The sequence below is a fragment of the Oncorhynchus gorbuscha genome, linkage group LG16 (genome assembly GCF_021184085.1).
Source record: "Oncorhynchus gorbuscha isolate QuinsamMale2020 ecotype Even-year linkage group LG16, OgorEven_v1.0, whole genome shotgun sequence".
NCBI lineage: Eukaryota > Metazoa > Chordata > Actinopteri > Salmoniformes > Salmonidae > Oncorhynchus > Oncorhynchus gorbuscha.
The window spans coordinates 66,758,828-66,779,341 of NC_060188.1; the positions used below are offsets into that span (position 1 = coordinate 66,758,828).

At 42.8% G+C, this 20,514-nt stretch overlaps 1 protein-coding gene across 4 annotated transcripts in view; it reads left to right on the forward strand.

The window, feature by feature from the left end:
* Positions 1-1,111: 1,111 nt before the first annotated feature.
* Positions 1,112-20,514, forward strand: part of pof1b (POF1B actin binding protein) — a 39,205-nt gene continuing 19,802 nt past the window's right edge. For 3 of the 4 annotated variants that reach the window (XM_046305572.1, XM_046305570.1, XM_046305574.1), the window contains exons 1-2: positions 1,112-1,666; positions 4,531-4,650. In XM_046305572.1, coding sequence (XP_046161528.1) covers positions 1,328-1,666; positions 4,531-4,650 — 459 coding nt within the window. In that variant the 5' untranslated portion in view covers positions 1,112-1,327. The remainder of the gene's footprint in view (positions 1,667-4,530; positions 4,651-20,514) is intronic. The other variant, XM_046305573.1, reaches the window with a different exon arrangement.

Genomic DNA, 20,514 nt, shown 5'->3' on the forward strand with positions numbered 1-20,514 from the left:
ATGTATACTTCCGAAATAAAATACAGCATATCCACTGATGGTTTTGATACATCCATCAGTGATCTATTTAAGCAATAAGGCCCGAGGGGGTGTGGTATATGGTCAATATACCACGCCTAAGAGCTGTTCTTATGTACGACAGAGTGACTGGACACAGTCCTTAGCCGTGGTTATCACTGCATTGTCGGAACTAGAAGCACAAGCATTTCGCTACACTGGCATTAACACCTGCTAACCATGTGTATGTGACAAATAAAATTGGATTTGATTTGATTTGGTATATTGGCCATATATAACAAACCCCCGAGGCGCCTTATTGCTATTATAAACTGGTTACCAACGTAATTAGTGCAGTGGAACTAAATGTTTTGTCATGCCCGTGTTATCTGGTCTGATATCAAATCAAACTGTATTTGTCACATGTGCCGAATACAAAAAGTGTAAACCTTACCTTGAAATGCTTACTTACAAACCCTTAACCAGCAGTGCAGTTCAAGAACAGTTAAGACATGATTTACCAAATAAAATAATAAAAAGTAACACAATAACATAACGAGGCTATACAGGTGGTACTGGTACCGAGTCAGTGTACGGGGGTACAGGTTGGTTGAGGTCATTTGTACATGTAGGTAGGGGTGAAGTGACTATGCATAGATAATAAACCGCGTGGTTGTCAGCCAATTGGTATTCAGGGCTCGAGCCACCCAGTTTATCATTATTTTTAAGCACCGTAAGAAGGAAATTACCTTCTTACTTGATTTTAGAATGTGCTCACAAGAATTGTCTCACTGTACCACAGGTCAAAATAGACTATATATATATATATATATATATAATGCAAGGCAGGATTTCCAAAAATCGAACGCACCTCCGCAGGATGTAGTAGCCTACAGGTCAACACCTGGAACAATCATACAGATTACAATTGTATACAGTGTATCTGTGGCCTGCCCTGTATTGTATATGTTGGTTGCCTCCCACATGACATTTTCCCGTCCTTTCAGGTAGGCGACATTCCATCTGATTTGAGAACGAGGCATACTATGTCAGCAAGTCATTTGCATAGATCGCCGCCCTCCAAGGCTTTGGTTGCGTAGTCTATTATGCAAATCACTTTCTCTTTCAAGGAAGTTCAGCGTTTCATAGGGACTGGACTTACTTGATTTAGCCTTCACTCTGCAACTATTTTTCATGAAGTAGGCTGTTCGATTGTGTTCGATAATAAAGGTCGCATGCGAGCACACATGGTCTAACAAGGCCACTTTGGATAAACTTGGTAAATAGACGTTTTCAAAGTTTCTGTCTGGGCGTAATTCTTCGCAGCAAGATGTCTATTCACAATACCTCCACATCATACAGGACCGTCAGCGTCTCGTCGGACCCGGCCACCACAGTTCTATCCTCGGGCCAATACATCGACGGTTACAGAACTATGAGTGTTTCGTCTGCTCCGGTACAGTATGGTATCGGTAATGGCTACGAGACCGTGCGCTACCTGATGCCCGTACAGCAGCCGATGCAGCAGCAGCAGATGCAGTACGTACTGGTGAACCAGGCCCCTCAGGTTATGCAGCAAATGGTGTCACCTGTATATTTGCAGAGTATGCAGAGGGTCAGCGTTAGTAGTTTGGAAGAATCTGACATCTACCGACAACAAAATGTAGAGGTGAGTTCATTACAACACACTGTATGATGGGGTTAATGAACAGATGGGGTTAATGAACAGATGGGGTTAATGAACAAATGGGGTTAATGAACAAATGGGGTTAATGAACAAATGGGGTTAATGAACAAATGGGGTTAATGAACAAATGGGGTTAATGAACAGATGGGGTTAATGAACAGATGGGGTTAATGAACAGATGGGGTTAATGAACAAATGGGGTTAATGAACAAATGGGGTTAATGAACAGATGGGGTTAATGAACAAATGGGGTTAATGAACAAATGGGGTTAATGAACAAATGGGGTTAATGAACAAATGGGGTTAATGAACAAATGGGGTTAATGCCTAAAAGAGTATGAGTTTAACATTTTATAATATTTGTATATAATTTATTTTAAGAATGGTAAGAACTGTTTACACTTGAGCATCATCTTGGTCCTTCTGTAGCTCAGTTGGTAGAGCATGGTGCTTGTAACGCCAGGGTAGTGGGTTCGATCCCCGGGACCACCCATACGTAGAATGTATGCACACATGACTGTAAGTTGCTTTGGATAAAAGCGTCTGCTAAATGGCATATATTATTATATATATTATATATTATTATTATTATATATATCTTACTGATGATCTTTGGCTCCCATTAGAAAATCCACCCATGTGCAAATAAGAGAACAGTTGGTCAGTGCAGGTCGACATGACAAGGTATATCATAATCTACCCAGTGTATTGTCTTTACACCATTCATTCTTTCTTTGATACTGTACAGAAACAAAGCCACATGCTTGTGATAGTGATTTGGCAGTAGGCTAAAGGAACAACAATTTGCTCCAGTATAACATTTGAACAAACCTAATGCAATGGTAAATCTAAGCTTTGGTGGTAACCCTAGGGGTGTGTCAGAAATACTTTAGCTATTTTCACAACCAGAATTATGGGTTCATAGCTGGTGGTGGCGGGAAACGGGTGGGTTTTGATGAATAAACAAGTTGAAGGTTTGTAGAGGCTTGGTCCCAATCAGAAAGTGCTCCATGGCTAAATATGTGGTTCGTTCAAGTTGTGCATTTATGGTCTTTTATGTATTGCGTTGTCATCCACTCCAATTTGAATGTTAGCCCAATATAGAGCCTAGTATGTTAAATAGCCTACAGAAACAAAATAACAAAATGTAGACCTATCCCTAATTTGCTAAATATGTTTAACATCATTCTTAACATTAAATGCACGGCTTCAATATGGAAATATATTGTTAGCATACCATTTGCACTGATATAGGCCTACTGTAAAATGCATTATGTCTGAGCCATGGACATGCCAAACGTTGTCAATAAGCAAGATTACATTCATTATAAATTAGACCTTGAAAGAGAGTGAATAATTCTAATAAAATGTAACAACTTGTTTTAAATAGGCTATGTCTACAGTTAGAGGCACCATCATTACTCCCCGTGGGAATATAGTTTTAGGCCTAAAAGACAATGTAGACTATGGAGGTTTTTACACACATTCAAACTTTTCACAGGACCTGGAAAAAGATCCAATATAAAGAGAAAGGGGGACTGTCCACTCACCGTTACTGATCCAAATATATATATATATATATATATATATATATATATATAGATATAGCATACCATACCATCGCTGTTGATATGGCTAGTAGTGCCTTTGCCACTTGAAAGGTAAACAAACAAACAAACAGGAAATATAACCTACAAGTGGATTCAGCACCATGGACAGAAAATTCTCGCGATTTGACAGTTCGGTCCAACAGGAAAGTTGAAGAGTTTAAAAAAAAATCAAAATGATAAAGTATTTTTAAATTACTTGATGTTCCTAAACAAGCTTCCTACAGTCACTGACACCTTTCATGGAATGGGCATTGCACATAATGAGTCTAAACATTTCACAGAAGCTGGACAAAAATCATGTCCAATATAAATAAATAAAAAACAATGTCTGTTGACTATTTTGCTGTTTGTGATATTTTCATAAAACATTGGTGATGTAGGCCTACATAAGGCTACTGTTTGTGCCTCAGCTGGTAAAATCAATGCCATAACCAATTACATTAGGCGGGCCTACCTCTAAGACCAGCTTTTGGTCGGTCTTAAATATCTCTGGTTGCACTCACTGAAATTGGCATATTGGTGCATGTTTTTAAGGACACACCTCATATTTCCGCCCCTCTCACCTCAGAACAAGACCGTTGATGTTAGACAGGTAAATTGCCGAACCTGTCGTAGGTCTGGAAAATGCCAGTATGCCAATTTCTACGCAATTTTCAAAATTGCAAACTAACGGATGTTTGACATTTGAGCCTCCTTTATACTTCCAGCCTGAAAATGCATCTCTGAGCCTGAGAAAAGCACACAGATGAAAGAAGCATGCTTTCCTGAATGCTTGTCTTTGCTTGGATCCCACAGGGTACTCCTGTTACGGAGCCACACCTAGTCAAGCTTAAACCAGCCGTCACACCTTATTACAACTAAATAATAAATAAACTTCTTACACCCCTCTGATTCAGCAGCCCCAGTCATCACTCTTATCTGCAGCAGTGTTTCTCGTTGAACTTTCAGGTTCATCATAATAATATATATATAATATATGCCATTTAGCAGACGCTTTTATCCAAAGCGACTTATAGTCATGTGTGCATACATTCTACGTATGGGTGGTCCCGGGAATCGAACCCACTACCCTGGCGTTACAAGCGCCATGCTCTAATCATCAAACCAGTGCCACAGAAATACAAGTATTTTTCCTTCTTAGAAATTTAACACAAATTACATAGTAAGTGCTACCAGTAATATTCTAGAACCTATACTCTTAATGACCCTGTGCCTGTTTTTTTTTGCTTTCTTCAGAATATCGATGGGAAAACTCCTTCTGTCTTCAGCCAGACATCTAGCTCCATCAAGAGCCCTGAGCCTGGTGTCGGAGAGGAGGAGGAGGAGGAGGAAGAAGAGGAGGAGGAGGAGGAGGTGGTGAGAGGGACTATACACACCTGCACACACATCAAATTTACTTGCGTACTGCTCTTCACACAGACACACACACATACACCTTCCTACATGCAAACCTGTTTAGTGCACATGAAAGCATCTAATTACACATGCACACACACACCTGCACAGGGCACACACACAAATATGCACTGACACACGCAAGACCTGACATGCACCCATTTTAATTTTATTCAAAATACAATTGTAAGGAAACCAGCTGCAAGGGGATAGGATTGTGAGTTTGCTCAACAAAAAAATATGTTGAGCAAACTCACAACAAAAAGTTTGTGTGTGAACATTTTGTTGAGCAAACTCTCAATGGCAGCTGGTTGCCTTACAATTGTATGTTGAATCAACATCTTTTGTTTTCACAGTGTGGGGGTACAGCACTGCACTTAAGTCAATTATTCATGCAAGTAGTCATGCAAGCACACTGTAAATAATGCCGAGAGCTAACACACACACACTACAGTCCTGGAATATATTTGCCTGCCTGGACCTTTATTTCTGGAGTCAGGTCTATTGACCGCTTATGACCCTTGACCCTGTTCACAGCTGTTTCTCAAATAACTTTTATGGAACTATGGTAATTACCTAATGGTGCGGTCATTGTATTGAGCACTTAAGCTTGGCCTAGTTTGACCTAGTGGCTTTGGAGCTTTTAACACGCCTTTACCAGAACAATGAGCCAATCACACACACACACCTTTGACTAAAGTTTGGCCTTTTCGATACAGTTGGTTTTATGAATAGAGAACACTACCAGTATTACAGTTGAACTTTGTTCATCAGCATTGTCCCTAGTCTTATGCAACACTGTGCGTGGGGCCAGGTTAGGGTGCGGCATGCCACCCTGTTACCAAGAAGCCTTCACTGTGGTCAGAGGCGGCAGCTCTTTTTGATCAGACCCGAGATGCCATGATGATAGCTGTTGTCAAAACAGAGAAAAAAAACTGTATTCATGTGTGGTGTTGTTATCACCTGGCTTTCATTTAAATTTGCCGTTCAGTATTGTCTTGTCAAGTAATCATCACGGCGTACTTGGGTCATGTCAAAGTGTGTGTGACTGAGTGTGTGAGTACATGTGTGTGTGTGTTAATGTGTAGATTGTGTCTGACCGAGGATATCTTTTTAGCCACTTGAAGAGGCATACTGAGCGTCTGAGGAGTTATTAGCATATTGTCTTTGTTTAAGTTGTTCTAGGTTATTGTCATCTCACGTTGTGTTGTGACATGCCTATGTTGTTCAGGCTTGCATTCAACATATTTTAAGAATAGAATTAAGCATTCATGAATTCCAAGATCAAGACGCTTCAGGGCGTACAGCCATAGACTTAACGTTCTTCAGGGATTCAGTTTTCCTTTCTCACTGAATCACATAGAACATATCCATTAATCACTACTGATTGTCAGGTACATTGTGAAGGGAGGACTGATCCAGCTTGTTCCTAACCACACCACACCTACGTGTGTTATTGTATCTGGAAGAGTTGAGGTTGAAAGACAAAATTCTAGGTTTCTTACTTTCTTCACACTAAGGAAAAACCGCAGCAGTCTAACGTGAACGTTAGTTTCCTCCTATAAAGATGTTGGGATTTAAAGTGATGTATCAAAACAAATTTCAGTCAGCTTTGTTGCCCTGAGGGACTAAGATAATCACTTATCTTCTAATCTTCTGCTTGCATAACTAAGGAAAATGTAGGCAAGTTAGTAGACGGCTGTACTCACAGGAACTTTCTCTCACCCCCAAATTAGATGACTTTGTGCAGGCCCGGTCTTGGCCACTCTGCTGCCCTAGGCGAGGCAAAAGTAATTGCAGCCCTTCTAAACCCTGCAAATCTACACAAGTCCCAGTAAGCAAAATTATGTTGAAAAGACGTCATTACTACGAATTTGAAGTTGAAGTTAGGTTCATTTTAGGTTCTGAATGAAAGGTTAAAATACTTATTTCCCGGATGTTGAAATTAGGTTCATTATCGGTTCTGAATGAAAGTTGATAAGACGTCAGTTATAGATGTCTATTTTTGGACCAAATCAAGGCTGGTCCAGACCATACCAAATCTGAAACAAACATTCATGTCTATTTTTGGACCAAATCAAGGCTGGTCCAGACCATACCAAATCTGAAGCAAACATTGATGTCTATTTTTGGACCAAATCAAGGCTGGTCCGGTCCAGACCATACCAAATCTGAAACAAACATTGATGTCTATATTGGGGCCAAATCAAGGCTGGTCCAAACCGGACCAAATCCGAACCAAACATGGTCATCAATGATTGGTTCAAGGCCTGTCCGGACCTCCCCTAAAAAAGACAGCCGGACCAGACAGGACCAAAAAACAGATGTCCAAAAGATATCAGTGTTGGTCTGTGCTTAATTGAGTGTAGCCTACAGATACCAATTCCGATTTTTGGGGGGGACAAAACTTACAGATACCGATAATATCTGTCAATTATACTGTTTGACTGCGGGGAAATTAAATGTTGTAATTTTTTCACACCGAATTCTTGTACGTTTCCTTCCAAAAGAGCAATTGTCCAATAACTATGCTTCAAATGTTGTGTCATTATTGTCACAATGTATGAAATCATCATGAGAATGGCCGCAAGTGTTCAGATGAGCATGACATTCCCTTTTTTCAACCTATTTATTGAATATCTGTTGAATTATCGTCCAATACTGATATAGCGGTAAAAGGCCAATATCGACGATCATGAAAATGATATATCGGTCAGACTCTAAATGTTTCTATGCAAACTTGTTTTTTGTACACTACTGGCGATGCGCTCCCCAAATTTTGCCTCGCTCACTGTTCATTAACTCTTGGAAGTGCTTGCACAAAGGATAGTAACATCTCATCCTGTGTTCTTGGAGTCTGAATATCTGGACTTGTCCGGTGACTGCTGAGAAAGATCAGCTGACAACAGGGGAAAGTCCTTGTGGCGGCACGGAGAGACGGCTGACAGGAGGGAATAGACCCCACTGGGACAGTCATGGGGTAGCTTCCCATTTCTGTAGTTTCCCATGCTTCGCAGTATGTTGGAAACACCCGCTTTACCTACAGAAAGTCAACATACCAGAATACCCCTAGAGACTGCGAGAGCGGGGGCGGAAGTTTGCAGTGCATCAGTACCACTGTCATGGAGGACATAAACTCAAGCACCGAAGTAGCAACTGAGGTGGAACCAACAACAGGAGTGGAACTCACCCAGCCTCCCAGACCTGCAGTCGAGAGGAGACTACCAGGGCACAGACCGTATGTGAAGTGGCCTGGCGCCAGTGACAAGAAGTTGTGGGAAACAGTGAATACTGACTTTACCTTGACCCTCGAGAAACTTTGAGGCACAGTGGAGAAGAAATTGGAGAGGATGGGGGACATCATCTATGAGTACGGGACAGAAAGATTTGGAGTGGAAGAGGCAAAGGGCGGGAGAAAGGTTCCAACCCCACCAGTTTCCAGGAGGCAACAAGAAATCAAGCGCCTCGTTCAAGAAAGGCGGAAGCTTAAGAAACAGTGGAAGAAGGCCTCGGGAGTGGAAAAGGAGGGCATAGAGGCACTTCAGGCTGACATCAAAACCCGGTTGGCATCCCTCCGTAGAGCAGAGAACCTACGGAAATGCAGAAGGAAGAAAGAACAAACTAGAACTTGATTCTATAAAGAGCCCTTCAAGTTCCTTAAAAGTCTCTTCACAACAGAAAAAAGTGGAGCTCTAAAAACAACAAAGAAAGACCTAGAGGAGCACCTGAGAACAACAAACTTTGACTCAAAGCGACAGGAACATCTGGCCATCCCATCAGATATCCCACCCATTGAACCCCCAGAACATCATATTGAGACCAGCCCTCCGACATGGAAAGAGGTGGAAAACACAGTTCGACGGGCAAGAACAGCATCAGCCCCGGGGCCAAATGGAGTCCCGTACAAAGTGTATAAGAATGCACCAGACGTCCTGAGGTTCCTCTGGAGGCTTATGAGAATAGCTTGGCAGAAGAAGATAATACCCAAAGTGTGGCGTAGGGCAGGCGGTGTCCTGATCCCTAAGGAGAAGGATGCAGTGAACATCAGCCAATTCCGCCCAATCTCCTTACTGAATGTCGAGGGTAAAATCTTCTTTAGGGTCATTGCCCAGAGGATGGCCGAGTACCTGCAAAGGAATGTGTACGTCGATACATCTGTACAGATGGCAGGAATATCAGGGTTCTCTGGCTGCTTGGAACATTCCAGCATGATCTGGCACCAGATCCAAATGGCCAAGGTGGAGAAAAGGGACCTCCATGTAGTCTTCCTCGACTTCGTCAATGCATTTGGCTCTGTGCCCCATGAACTCCTGTGGTCTGCCTTCAGATTTTTCCACATACCAGACACCATCACAAACCTGGTGAAGTCGTACTTCCAGGATCTGCAGTTCTGCTTCACCACCTCATGGCAGTGCCTGAATGTAGGTATAATGGCGGGATGTACCATTTCTCCGTTGGCATTCACAATGGCAATGGAGGTTAGCATCAGATCCTCAAAATGGGTTGCTGGTGGACAGCGAGTCGACTCTGGTTTCCGCCTCCCTCCACTCAGAGCCTACATGGACGACATTACAATATTGACCACCACTGTCCCATGCACCAGGAGACTGCTCAGAAAACTTGAGGAGAACATCAGCTGGGCCCATATGAAGATTAAACCATCCAAGTCACGCAGCATCTCGATTGTGAAGGGAGTACTCTCTGACCTGAAATTCTTCATCGGAGATGACCAAATCCCAACAGTGTCTGAGCAGCCGGTAAAAAGCCTTGGAAGGTGGTATGATGCAAGACTGAAGGACAAAGACCAGGTGCAACAGCTGCGCAAAGACATCAGTAGTAGCCTACAGTCCATCGACAACACCCAGCTACCTGGAAAGTTAAAGGCCTGGTGTCTGCAGTTTGGTCTCCTACCCCGGGTGTTGTGGCCCTTAGCACTGTATGAGGTTCCAATCTCAACAGTGGAGAAGATGGAAAGAGGAGTCACAGGCTACTTAAAGAAGTGGCTCGGAGTTCCACAATGCCTTACCACCATAGGCCTCTATGGAGATTGTGTCCTCAAGCTGACCCTCACCAGTCTAACAGAGGAATTCAAGTGTGCAAAAACCAGGCTCCAGATGACACTGAATGCATCTCGAGACCCAGTGGTGAGCAACAACCGCCGACCTTGGCAACTGGGCGCAAATGGAGGCCTGGAAAAGCAGTCCAGGAGGCAACAGCAGCCCTCAGACATGCTGACATTGTGGGTCATGTTCAGCAAGGGAGAGGAGGCCTTGGGCTAACTAGCCGTGCTGCTTGGAGTAAGGCCACTGCACCAGAGCGGCGGAAGATGGTAGTGCAGGAAGTACGCCATCAGGAGGAGGCTGCAAGGTGGGCCAAGGCAGTCTCTCTTGCCAAACAGGGACAGTGGACTCGATGGGACAGTGTGGAGAAGAGGAAAATCAGCTGGAAGGATCTGTGGACCATGGAAGCGAGGCGGTTGAGCTTTTCCATCAGAGCAACATATGACGTCCTTCCAACACCAGTTAATTGGTGAAGATCCGGACTGTGCCCTCTGTTCCATGCCAGCCAACCTCGGGCACATTCTCACAGGGTGTTAAACAAGCCTCACCCAAGGACGCTACACTTGGCGTCACAACCAAGTCCTTAAAAACCTTGCGTCCGCCCTGGAGGACAAGCGAGCTGCCACCAACTCCCTACCACCCCCAGCAGTATCACTGTGGTTTAGCTCTTCGGGGCTAAACCACCGAAGAGCGGCTCTACAACATTAGAGCGAGACCAGCTGCGCTTGGCCCAAGACTGGAAAATACTAGCTGACATTGGCCGGCAACTTGTGTTTCCTCCGGAGATCGCAACCACCACCCTAAGACCTGACATGGTGCTCTGGTCCCGTTCGCTCAATAAGGTCTTCATCATTGAGCTCACAGTACCCTGGGAGGACTCAGTAGATGAGGCTTATGAGCGAAAACATCTGCGCTATGCTGATCTAGCTGCCGAAGCACGGCATCATGGCTGGAACACAGAAGTCTGACCCGTGGAGGTGGGCTGCAGAGGTTTTGTGGCAACATCTACAACCAGACTGCTTAGCGACCTGGGAATTAAGGGCCAGAGCCAGCGTTCGGCAATCAAAGCTGTATCGGAGGCGTCAGAAGGCAGCAGTCAGTGGCTCTGGATGAAGAGGAAAGACCCCAGCTGGGCCCCGAAGTGAGAGGGCCAGGAGGTATGCGGTCAACAATGCTTGACTCAGGGAGGAGGACGCCCCTGCCATGCATAGTCCCATGGGATGTTGGCTATCAACAACAAGGCAACTCCTATGACTAATTGGGAATGGGACGCAAGCGTAGGATTGATCACCCTGTCGCTATCCGCCTTTGGGGAGGGTGTATAGTGTGAAAGGCCGAAACACCCTAGGAACCAAAGGTACACTACTGATGATGCGCTCCCCAAATTTCACCACGCTCACTGTTCATTAACTCTTGGAAGTGCTTGCACAAAGGATAGTAACATCTCATCCTGTGTTCTTGGAATAAAATTTGCATATAGGCAGCAGCCAGTTTAATTGCCATTTCCATCTAGACAGGTTCTTTCAGTCTCTGGCCTGTATTCCCACGATACACTAACAGCCCAGCGATGATAATAACTGGGCGTGGCATTTTATTGGCACACTGCTGCCCTTGATGATTGGGAAGACAAGGTACATACAGGTAGTTGATTACTCAATAACTAGTGGTTACAGGCCTGTACACGGTAAAATGGTTTGCTGATCATTTTGGATTCTGTGTTGTATGTGTTGAGTGCTGTGCATGTGTGCCTGGGTGTGCGTGCGCGAGTTTGTGTGTTTGTGTATGACCAAACAGACCTACATTTTACTTGCATATGTCCTTGTTATTGTTTATCTTATGGCTTCACATTCCTGTGAGGTCCCTCCAGTGTCAAATGGTCAGACTGTTAGAAAGCTAACATTCCCTCCCACTCTACACAGGCAGTGTCACAATACCCCAGACTCTGCTGTTACAATGTAATACTGATGCCCTGGTTCATACTCCTGTCCTGACCTACATCAGTATTCACATGGACACACAGGGCCTTTGTGGATAAGGCAATAAAGTCTAGAAGGACTGGACACACTCCCAGGTAGAGCCACCATGATGTATTGACTTCAAGTTTTAGATTACAGATGGATACATAGTTAAAGGGGATTGCTGTCTCAGATTCTATTTTAAAAATACATTTGTTTTGAAGGGATCACATTTTTATTTAGATCAAATTGTATGTGATACAAACCATATACAAGTGTGCTTTTCACTCTAGATAAATGAGTGTATGGGTTTATAAGTGCTTTCTTTAGAAAATGGAGGAATTTGAAATAGGATCTGATCAATGACTATATAATGTCTGTGTTTAATAATATCCTACTCCCCCCAGAGAGGGAAAGCTGGTTCAGCTGGATGGGTGTGTACAGTGTAGTATGGATTTTAAGGGCAATTCCATGATAGCATAGCCTGGAAATAGGTTTGGTATCTCAGATTAATCTGTCAGTTCTCACATAGAAACTTAATTGGGAGGAAGGATGTTTGATATGCTTTTACATTTGTAACACAAACCATTTTTGAGAAAATCATGATTAAAGTGACAATTTTAGTCCTTTTTTAGAGCTATACAGGCCTCATGTAAGGCCCTATGATCCATGAACTGTACATTATACAGACAACACCTCCTGTGTGCTCTAAAATATGGGGCATCGCTACATTCTAAAATACGATTTTACACATGAATGAGAACTCCCTCAGCTGGTGATTTGCTAAATGCGCAATCCTACCGGTTAATGACCTATAATGTACATTTCTATGTATAAAATGTATCATTTTCTCAGAAGGAGCAGAGAGCCACTCTGGAAATGTGATGTGTTTTAAGAGTATATTGTTCTAAAAATAAGTTAAAATCAAAAAAGGGGCCTTTAATGTGAATTTTTTTACTTCAGAATATAGCCATACATATTTTATAGCACACTGTTAGGAGTATGACACCAAGGTTTTGTCTGTATCATGTACGGTTCATGGATCATAGGGCCTTACAGGAGGCATGTATACAGTGGGGCAAAAAAGTATTTAGTCAGCCACCAATTGTGCAATTGTGTAAAGGAAAGAATGAATGGGGCCATGTATCGTGAGATTTTGAGTGAAAACCTCCTTCCATCAGCAAGGGCATTGAAGATGAAACATGACTGGGTCTTTCAGCATGACAATGATCCCAAACACACCGCCCGGGCAACGAAGGAGTGGCTTCGTAAGAAGCATTTCAAAGTCCTGGAGTGGCCTAGCCAGTCTCCAGATCTCAACCCCATAGAAAATCTTTGGAGGGAGTTGAAAGTCCAGCAACAGCCCCAAAGCGTCACTGCTCTAGAGGAGATCTGCAAGGAGGAATGGGCCAAAATACCAGCAACAGTGTGTGAAAACCTTGTGAAGACTTACAGAAAACATTTGACCTCTGTCATTACCAACAAAGGGTATATAACAAAGTATTGAGAAACTTTTGTTATTGACCAAATACTTATTTTCCACCATAATTTGCAAATAAATTCATTAAAAATCCTACAATGTGATCTTCTGGACTTTTTTTTCTCATTTTGTCTGTCATAGTTGAAGTGTACCTATGATGAAAATTACAGGCCTCTCTCATCTTTTTAAGTAGACGAACTTGCACAATTGGTGGCTGACTAAATACTTATTTGACCCACTGTAGGTCTAAAAGAGGCCTAAAATGGTCACTATCATCATGATTTCCTCAAAAAATGGGTTGTGATACAAATGTAAAAAGCATGTTAAACATCCTTCCCCCCAATGATGTGAGAATTGCCAGAGCACTCTGTGGTACCTAAAAATATCTTTGGACAAAGCTGCTGTGGAATTGCCCATAAAATACAATCTCCTAACAGCAATCCTTCAGAGCTGGTTGTTAATTAACTATGATAAGGATAAGCATATTCCGCTCATAATGACATGTTGTCTTGACTCACAGCCAACATCCTAATGATATAGCCCATGTGCATGCAATACAACATCGTGAGATAAGAATGTAAAATAGAAGGGCGTGTTTGTTTCTGCATTCTTCTAGCACAATATCTATAGTTCAGCTAACACCTTTATTGTTCTCCTTCTCTTTTATCTGCTTCTCCCTGCTTTCCCACCGTTTCTCCTGCTTTACTATCACTCTCACCCTGCCATACCATTACCCCATAGTTCTCTCCCATACCATTACCCCATAGTTCTCTGTCCCATACCATTACCCCATAGTTCTCTGTCCCATACCATTACCCCATAGTTCTCTGTCCCATACCATTACCCCATAGTTCTCTGTCCCATACCATTACCCCATAGTTCTCTCCCATACCATTACCCCATAGTTCTCTCCCATACCATTACCCCATAGTTCTCTCCCATACCATTACCCCATAGTTCTCTCCCATACCATTACCCCATAGTTCTCTCCCATACCATTACCCCATAGTTCTGTCCCATACCATTACCCCATAGTTCTGTCCCATACCATTACCCCATAGTTCTCTGTCCCATACCATTACCCCATAGTTCTCTCCCATACCATTACCCCATAGTTCTCTGTCCCATACCATTACCCCATAGTTCTCTGTCCCATACCATTACCCCATAGTTCTCTGTCCCATACCATTACCCCATAGTTCTCTCCCATACCATTACCCCATAGTTCTGTCCCATACCATTACCCCATAGTTCTGTCCCATACCATTACCCCATAGTTCTCTGTCCCATACCATTACCCCATAGTTCTCTGTCCCATACCATTACCCCATAGTTCTCTGTCCCATACCATTACCCCATAGTTCTCTGTCCCATACCATTACCCCATAGTTCTCTCCCATACCATTACCCCATAGTTCTCTCCCATACCATTACCCCATAGTTCTCTCCCATACCATTACCCCATAGTTCTCTCCCATACCATTACCCCATAGTTCTCTCCCATACCATTACCCCATAGTTCTGTCCCATACCATTACCCCATAGTTCTCTCCCATACCATTACCCCATAGTTCTCTGTCCCATACCATTACCCCATAGTTCTCTGTCCCATACCATTACCCCATAGTTCTCTGTCCCATACCATTACCCCATAGTTCTCTGTCCCATACCATTACCCCATAGTTCTCTGTCCCATACCATTACCCCATAGTTCTCTCCCATACCATTACCCCATAGTTCTCTGTCCCATACCATTACCCCATAGTTCTCTGTCCCATACCATTACCCCATAGTTCTCTGTCCCATACCATTACCCCATAGTTATCTCCCATACCATTACCCCATAGTTCTCTGTCCCATACCATTACCCCATAGTTCTCTGTCCCATACCATTACCCCATAGTTCTCTGTCCCATACCATTACCCCATAGTTCTCTGTCCCATACCATTACCCCATAGTTCTGTCCCATACCATTACCCCATAGTTCTCTCCCATACCATTACCCCATAGTTCTCTCTCCCATACCATTACCCCATAGTTCTCTCTCCTATACCATTACCCCATAGTTTTCTGTCCCATACCATTACCTCAGTTCTCTCCTATACCATTACCCCATAGTTCTCTCCTATACCATTACCCCATAGTTTTCTGTCCCATACCATTACCTCAGTTCTCTCCTATACCATTACTCCATAGTTCTCTCCTATACCATTACCCCATAGTTCTCTCCCATACCATTACCCCATAGTTTTCTGTCCCATACCATTACCTCAGTTCTCTCCTATACCATTACCCCATAGTTCTCTCCTATACCATTACCCCATAGTTCTCTCCCATACCATTACCCCATAGTTCTCTCCTATACCATTACCCCATAATTTTATCTCCTATACCATTACCCCATAGTTCTCTCCCATACCATTACCCCATAGTTCTCTCCCATACCACTACCCCATAGTTCTCTCCCATACCACTACCCCATAGTTCTCACCCATACCATTACCCCATAGTTTTCTCACCCATACCATTACCCTATAGTTTTCTCCCATACCATTACCCCATAGTTTTCTGTCCCATACCATTACCCATAGTTTTCTGTCCCATACCATTACCTCAGTTCTCTCCTATACCATTACCCCATAGTTTTATCTCCTATACCATTACCCCATAGTTTTATCTCCTATACCATTACCCCATAGTTCTCTCCCATACCACTACCCCATAGTTCTCTCCCATACCATTACCCCATAGTTCTCACCTATACCATTACCCCATAGTTTTCATCCATACCATTACCCCATAGTTTTCTCCCATACCATTACCCCATAGTTTTCTGTCCCATACCATTACCCATAGTTTTCTGTCCCATACCATTACCTCAGTTCTCTCCCATACCATTACTCCATAGTTCTCTCCTATACCATTACCCCATAGTTCTCTCCCATACCATTACCCCATAGTTCTCTCCCATACCATTACCCCATTGTTCTCTCCTATACCATTACCCCATTGTTTTCTCTCCTATACCATTACCCCATAGTTCTCTCCAATACCATTACCCCATAGTTCTCTCCCATACCACTACCCCATAGTTCTCTCCTATACCATTACCCCATAGTTCTCTCCTATACCATTACCCCATTGTTTTCTCTCCTATACCATTACCCCATAGTTCTCTCCCATACCATTACTCCATTGTTCTCTCCAATACCATTACCTCATAGTTCCCCTCCCCTATACCATTGCCCCATAGTTCTCTCCCATACCATTACCCCATAGTTCTCTCCCATACCATTACCCCATTGTTCTCTGCCATACCATTACCCCATAGTCCTCTCCCATACCATTACCCCATTGTTCTCTCCCATACCATTACCCCATAGTCCTCTCCCATACCATTACCCATAGTTCTCTCCCATACCATTACCCCATAGTTCTCTCCCATACCATTACCCCATAGTTCTCTCCTATACCATTACCCCATAGTTCTCTGTCCTATACCATTACCCCATAGTTCTCTGTCCCATACCATTACTCCATAGTTCTCTCCAATACCATTACCTCATAGTGATCCCCCTCCCCTATACCATTGCCTCATAGAGATCACCCTCTCCTATACCATTACCTCATAGAGATCACCCTCTCCTATACCATTACCTCATAGTGATCCCCCTCCCCTATACCATTGCCTCATAGAGATCACCCTCTCCTATACCATTACTTCATAGTGAACACCCCCCCCCCCTTTACCATCACCTCACAGTGATCACCCTCTCCTATACCATTACTTCATAGTGATCACCCTCTCCTATACCATTAACCCATTGTTGAACTCTCCTTCTCCAATACACATTCTACAGCCTGAGGTCAGCATAACCCCTACACTAGTGCTCTGCTTCACTTAGAGACAGATATACAGTACCAGTGAAAGGTTTGGACACACCTACTCATTCAAGGGTTTTTCTTAATTTTTACTATTTTCTACATGGTAAAATAATAGTGAAGACATCAAAACTATGAAATAACATATATGGAAGCATAGAAAGTTGAAGTCGGAAGTTTACATATACTTAGGTTGGAGTCATTAAAATGTGTTTTTCGACCGCTCCACAAATTTCTTGTTAACAAGATATAGTTTTGGCAAGTCGGTTAGGACATCTACTTTGTACATGACACAAGTAATTTTTCCAATAATTTACAGACTTATAATTCACTTATAATTCACTGTATCACAATCCCAGTGGGTCAGAAGTTTACATACACTAAGTTGACTGTGCCTTTAAACAGCTTGGGAAATTCCAGAAAATGATGTCATGGCTTTAGAATCTTCTGATAGGCTAATTGACATAATTTGAGTCAATTGGAGGTGTACCTGTGGATGTATTTCAAGGCCTACCTTCAAACGCAGTGCCTTTTTGCTTGACATAATTGGGGGGGGGGGTATCAGCCAAGACCTCAGAAAAAAATTGTAGACCTCCACAAGTCTGGTTCGTCTTGGGAGCAATTTCCAAACGCCTGAAGGTACCACTTTCTTCTGTACAAACAATAGTATGCACGCATAAACACCATGGGACCAGGCAGCTGTCATACCACTCAGGAAGGAGACGCGTTCTGAGATAAATGTACTTTGGTGCGAAAAGTGCAAATCAATCCCAGAACAACAGCAAAGGACCTTGTGAAGATTCTGGGGGAAACAGGTACAAAAGTATCTATATCCACAGTAAAACGAGACCTATATCAACATAACCTGAAAGGCCACTCAGCAAGGAAGAAGCCACTGCTCAAAAACCGCCATAAACAATCCAGACTATGGTTTGCAACTGCACATGGGGACAAAGATTGTACTTTTTAGAGAAATAAAGAGAAATAAAGTTGTGGCAAAATGGCTTAAGGACAAAAAAGTCAAGGTATTGGAGTTGCCATCACAAAGCCCTGACTTCAATCCTATAGAAAATGTGTGGGCTGAACTGAAAAAGCGTGTGCGAGCAAGGAGGCCTACAACCCGACTCAGTTACATCAGCTCTGTCAGGAGGAATGGGCCAAAATTCACCCAAATTACTGTAGGAAGCTTATGGCAGTAAATTGCTCATTTCTGAGGCTGGTAACTCTAATGAACTTATCCTCTACAGCAAGGTAACCCTTGGTCTTCCTTTCCTGTGGCGGTCCTCATAAGATCCAGTTTCATCATAGTGCTTGATGGTTTTTGCAACTGCATTTGAAGAAACTTGAAATGTTCTGCGCTGACTGACCTTCTTTAAGTAATGATGGACTCTTTGCTTATTTGAGCTGTTCTTGCCATAATATGGACTTGGTCTTTTACCAAATAGGGCTATCTTCTGTATACTACCCCTACCTTGTCACAACACAGCTGATTGTCTCAAATTATTTTTAAAGCTTAACAAGGCACACCTGTTAATTGAAATGCATTCCAGGTGATTACCTCATGAAGCTGGTTGAGAGAATGCCAAGAGTGTCACGCTGTCAGGGTTTTCCTGTGGTGAAGTAGAGGAGGACCAAAACGCAGCGTGGTTATATTGACTCATGTTTAATAAAAACGGATAAACATGAACACTACAAAACAATAAACGTGGAAAACCAAAAACAGCCCTATCTGGTGCAAAACACAGAGACAGGCTACCTAAATATGGTTCCCAATCAGAGACAATGATTAACACCTGCCTCTGATTGAGAACCATATCAGGCCAAACATAGAAATAGACAAACCAGACACACAACATAGAATGCCCACCCAGCTCACGTCCTGACCAACACTAAAACATGGAAAACACATACGAACGATGGACAGAACGTGACACACGCCCTGACCTTAGAGAGCCGTTTTATTTCTCTATTTGGTTAGGTCAGGGTGTGATTTGGGGTGGGCATTCTATGTTTTCTATTTCTTTGTTTTTGGCCGAGTATTGTTCCCAATCAGAGGCAGCTGTCTATCGTTGTCTCTGATTGGGAATCATACTTAGGCAGCCCCTTTTCCCACTTTCTGTTGTGGGATCTTGTTTTTGCACAGTTGCTGTTAGTCCTGCAGAACTTTACATTAGTTTATATTTTGTTGTTTTTTGGTGTCATTTAATTAAATTATTAAATTTCATTTAATAAATGAAAAAATGTACGCCTACCACGCTACACCTTGGTCTCCTTCCGACGACAGCCGTAACAAAGAGTGTGCAAAGCTGTCATCAAGGCAAAGGGTGGCAACTTAATTTAACACTTTTTTTTGGTTACTACATGATTCCATATGTTATTTCATAGTTTTGATGTCTTCACTATTATTCTACAATGTATACAATAGTAAATATAAAGAAAAAAGCTTGAATGAGTAAGTGTATCCAAACTTTTGACTGGTACTATAGGTTTAACTATATGGAAACAGATACAAATGTAGGATCTTAATTTAAGCCAGTTTGCTGCAGCTGAAAAATGATCCTGCAGTAACAGGAAATGTGCATTTTTATGTGCATTATATGGACATTTTCCGAAGGGAAAATCAAGTCTGACGTTTCAAAGTGGAATTTACAAACTTCAGAAGCCTTTTTAAACCTCAAATACACTACATGTATAAACAAGCATTGCATGAAGTTCTCCTACAACAGGGTTATCAAATTAAAATATTTAGGTTTGACTCAAAGGGTATCTTGACCTTAGTCTGGTAACCTATGTGTATTTGTATAGATATAGAGAAGTTTCACTCCGGGTTTAGCTAACCTCACCATTGTGCTTGAACTTAGTTATGCATGCCCAGTTCAGTTGTATCCATATAAGTTTAACTCCGTGCTATGGAGTGGCAGCAGCTTAAAGTGTTTACACAGCATGTTGCTTCTTGCCTCAGGTGTTGCTCTGTTCTCCAAACCGGTTGAGTGGCAGCCAGCTTCAGGGCCAAGCCTGTCACCATAACCTCTACCAACTACCTCTCTTTCACTGGAAGAATCCCTGGAATGTTTCCATATCAGACACACCCAACCAGGAGCCAGGCGAGGTTAAAGGACACTCTCCCTCCACACGGGTGATTACACCCAAAACACAGCAGTGCAGGCTGGAGCGAATAAGCCAAACTATCACTTATCTCTCCACATGAAAAAGCCCCTTATTAATAAAGTCTTGTCACTCATCACATAGTACAGTATATGTCATAATAATATAATGGATTTATTTATTTAACCTTTATTTAACAAGGCAAGTCAGTTAAGAACATATTCTTATTCACAATGACGGCGTACCCCTGCCAAACCCTAACCCGGACGACGCTGGGACAATTGTGCACCGCCCTATGGGACTCCCAATCACAGCCGGTTGTGATACAGCCTGGAATTGAAC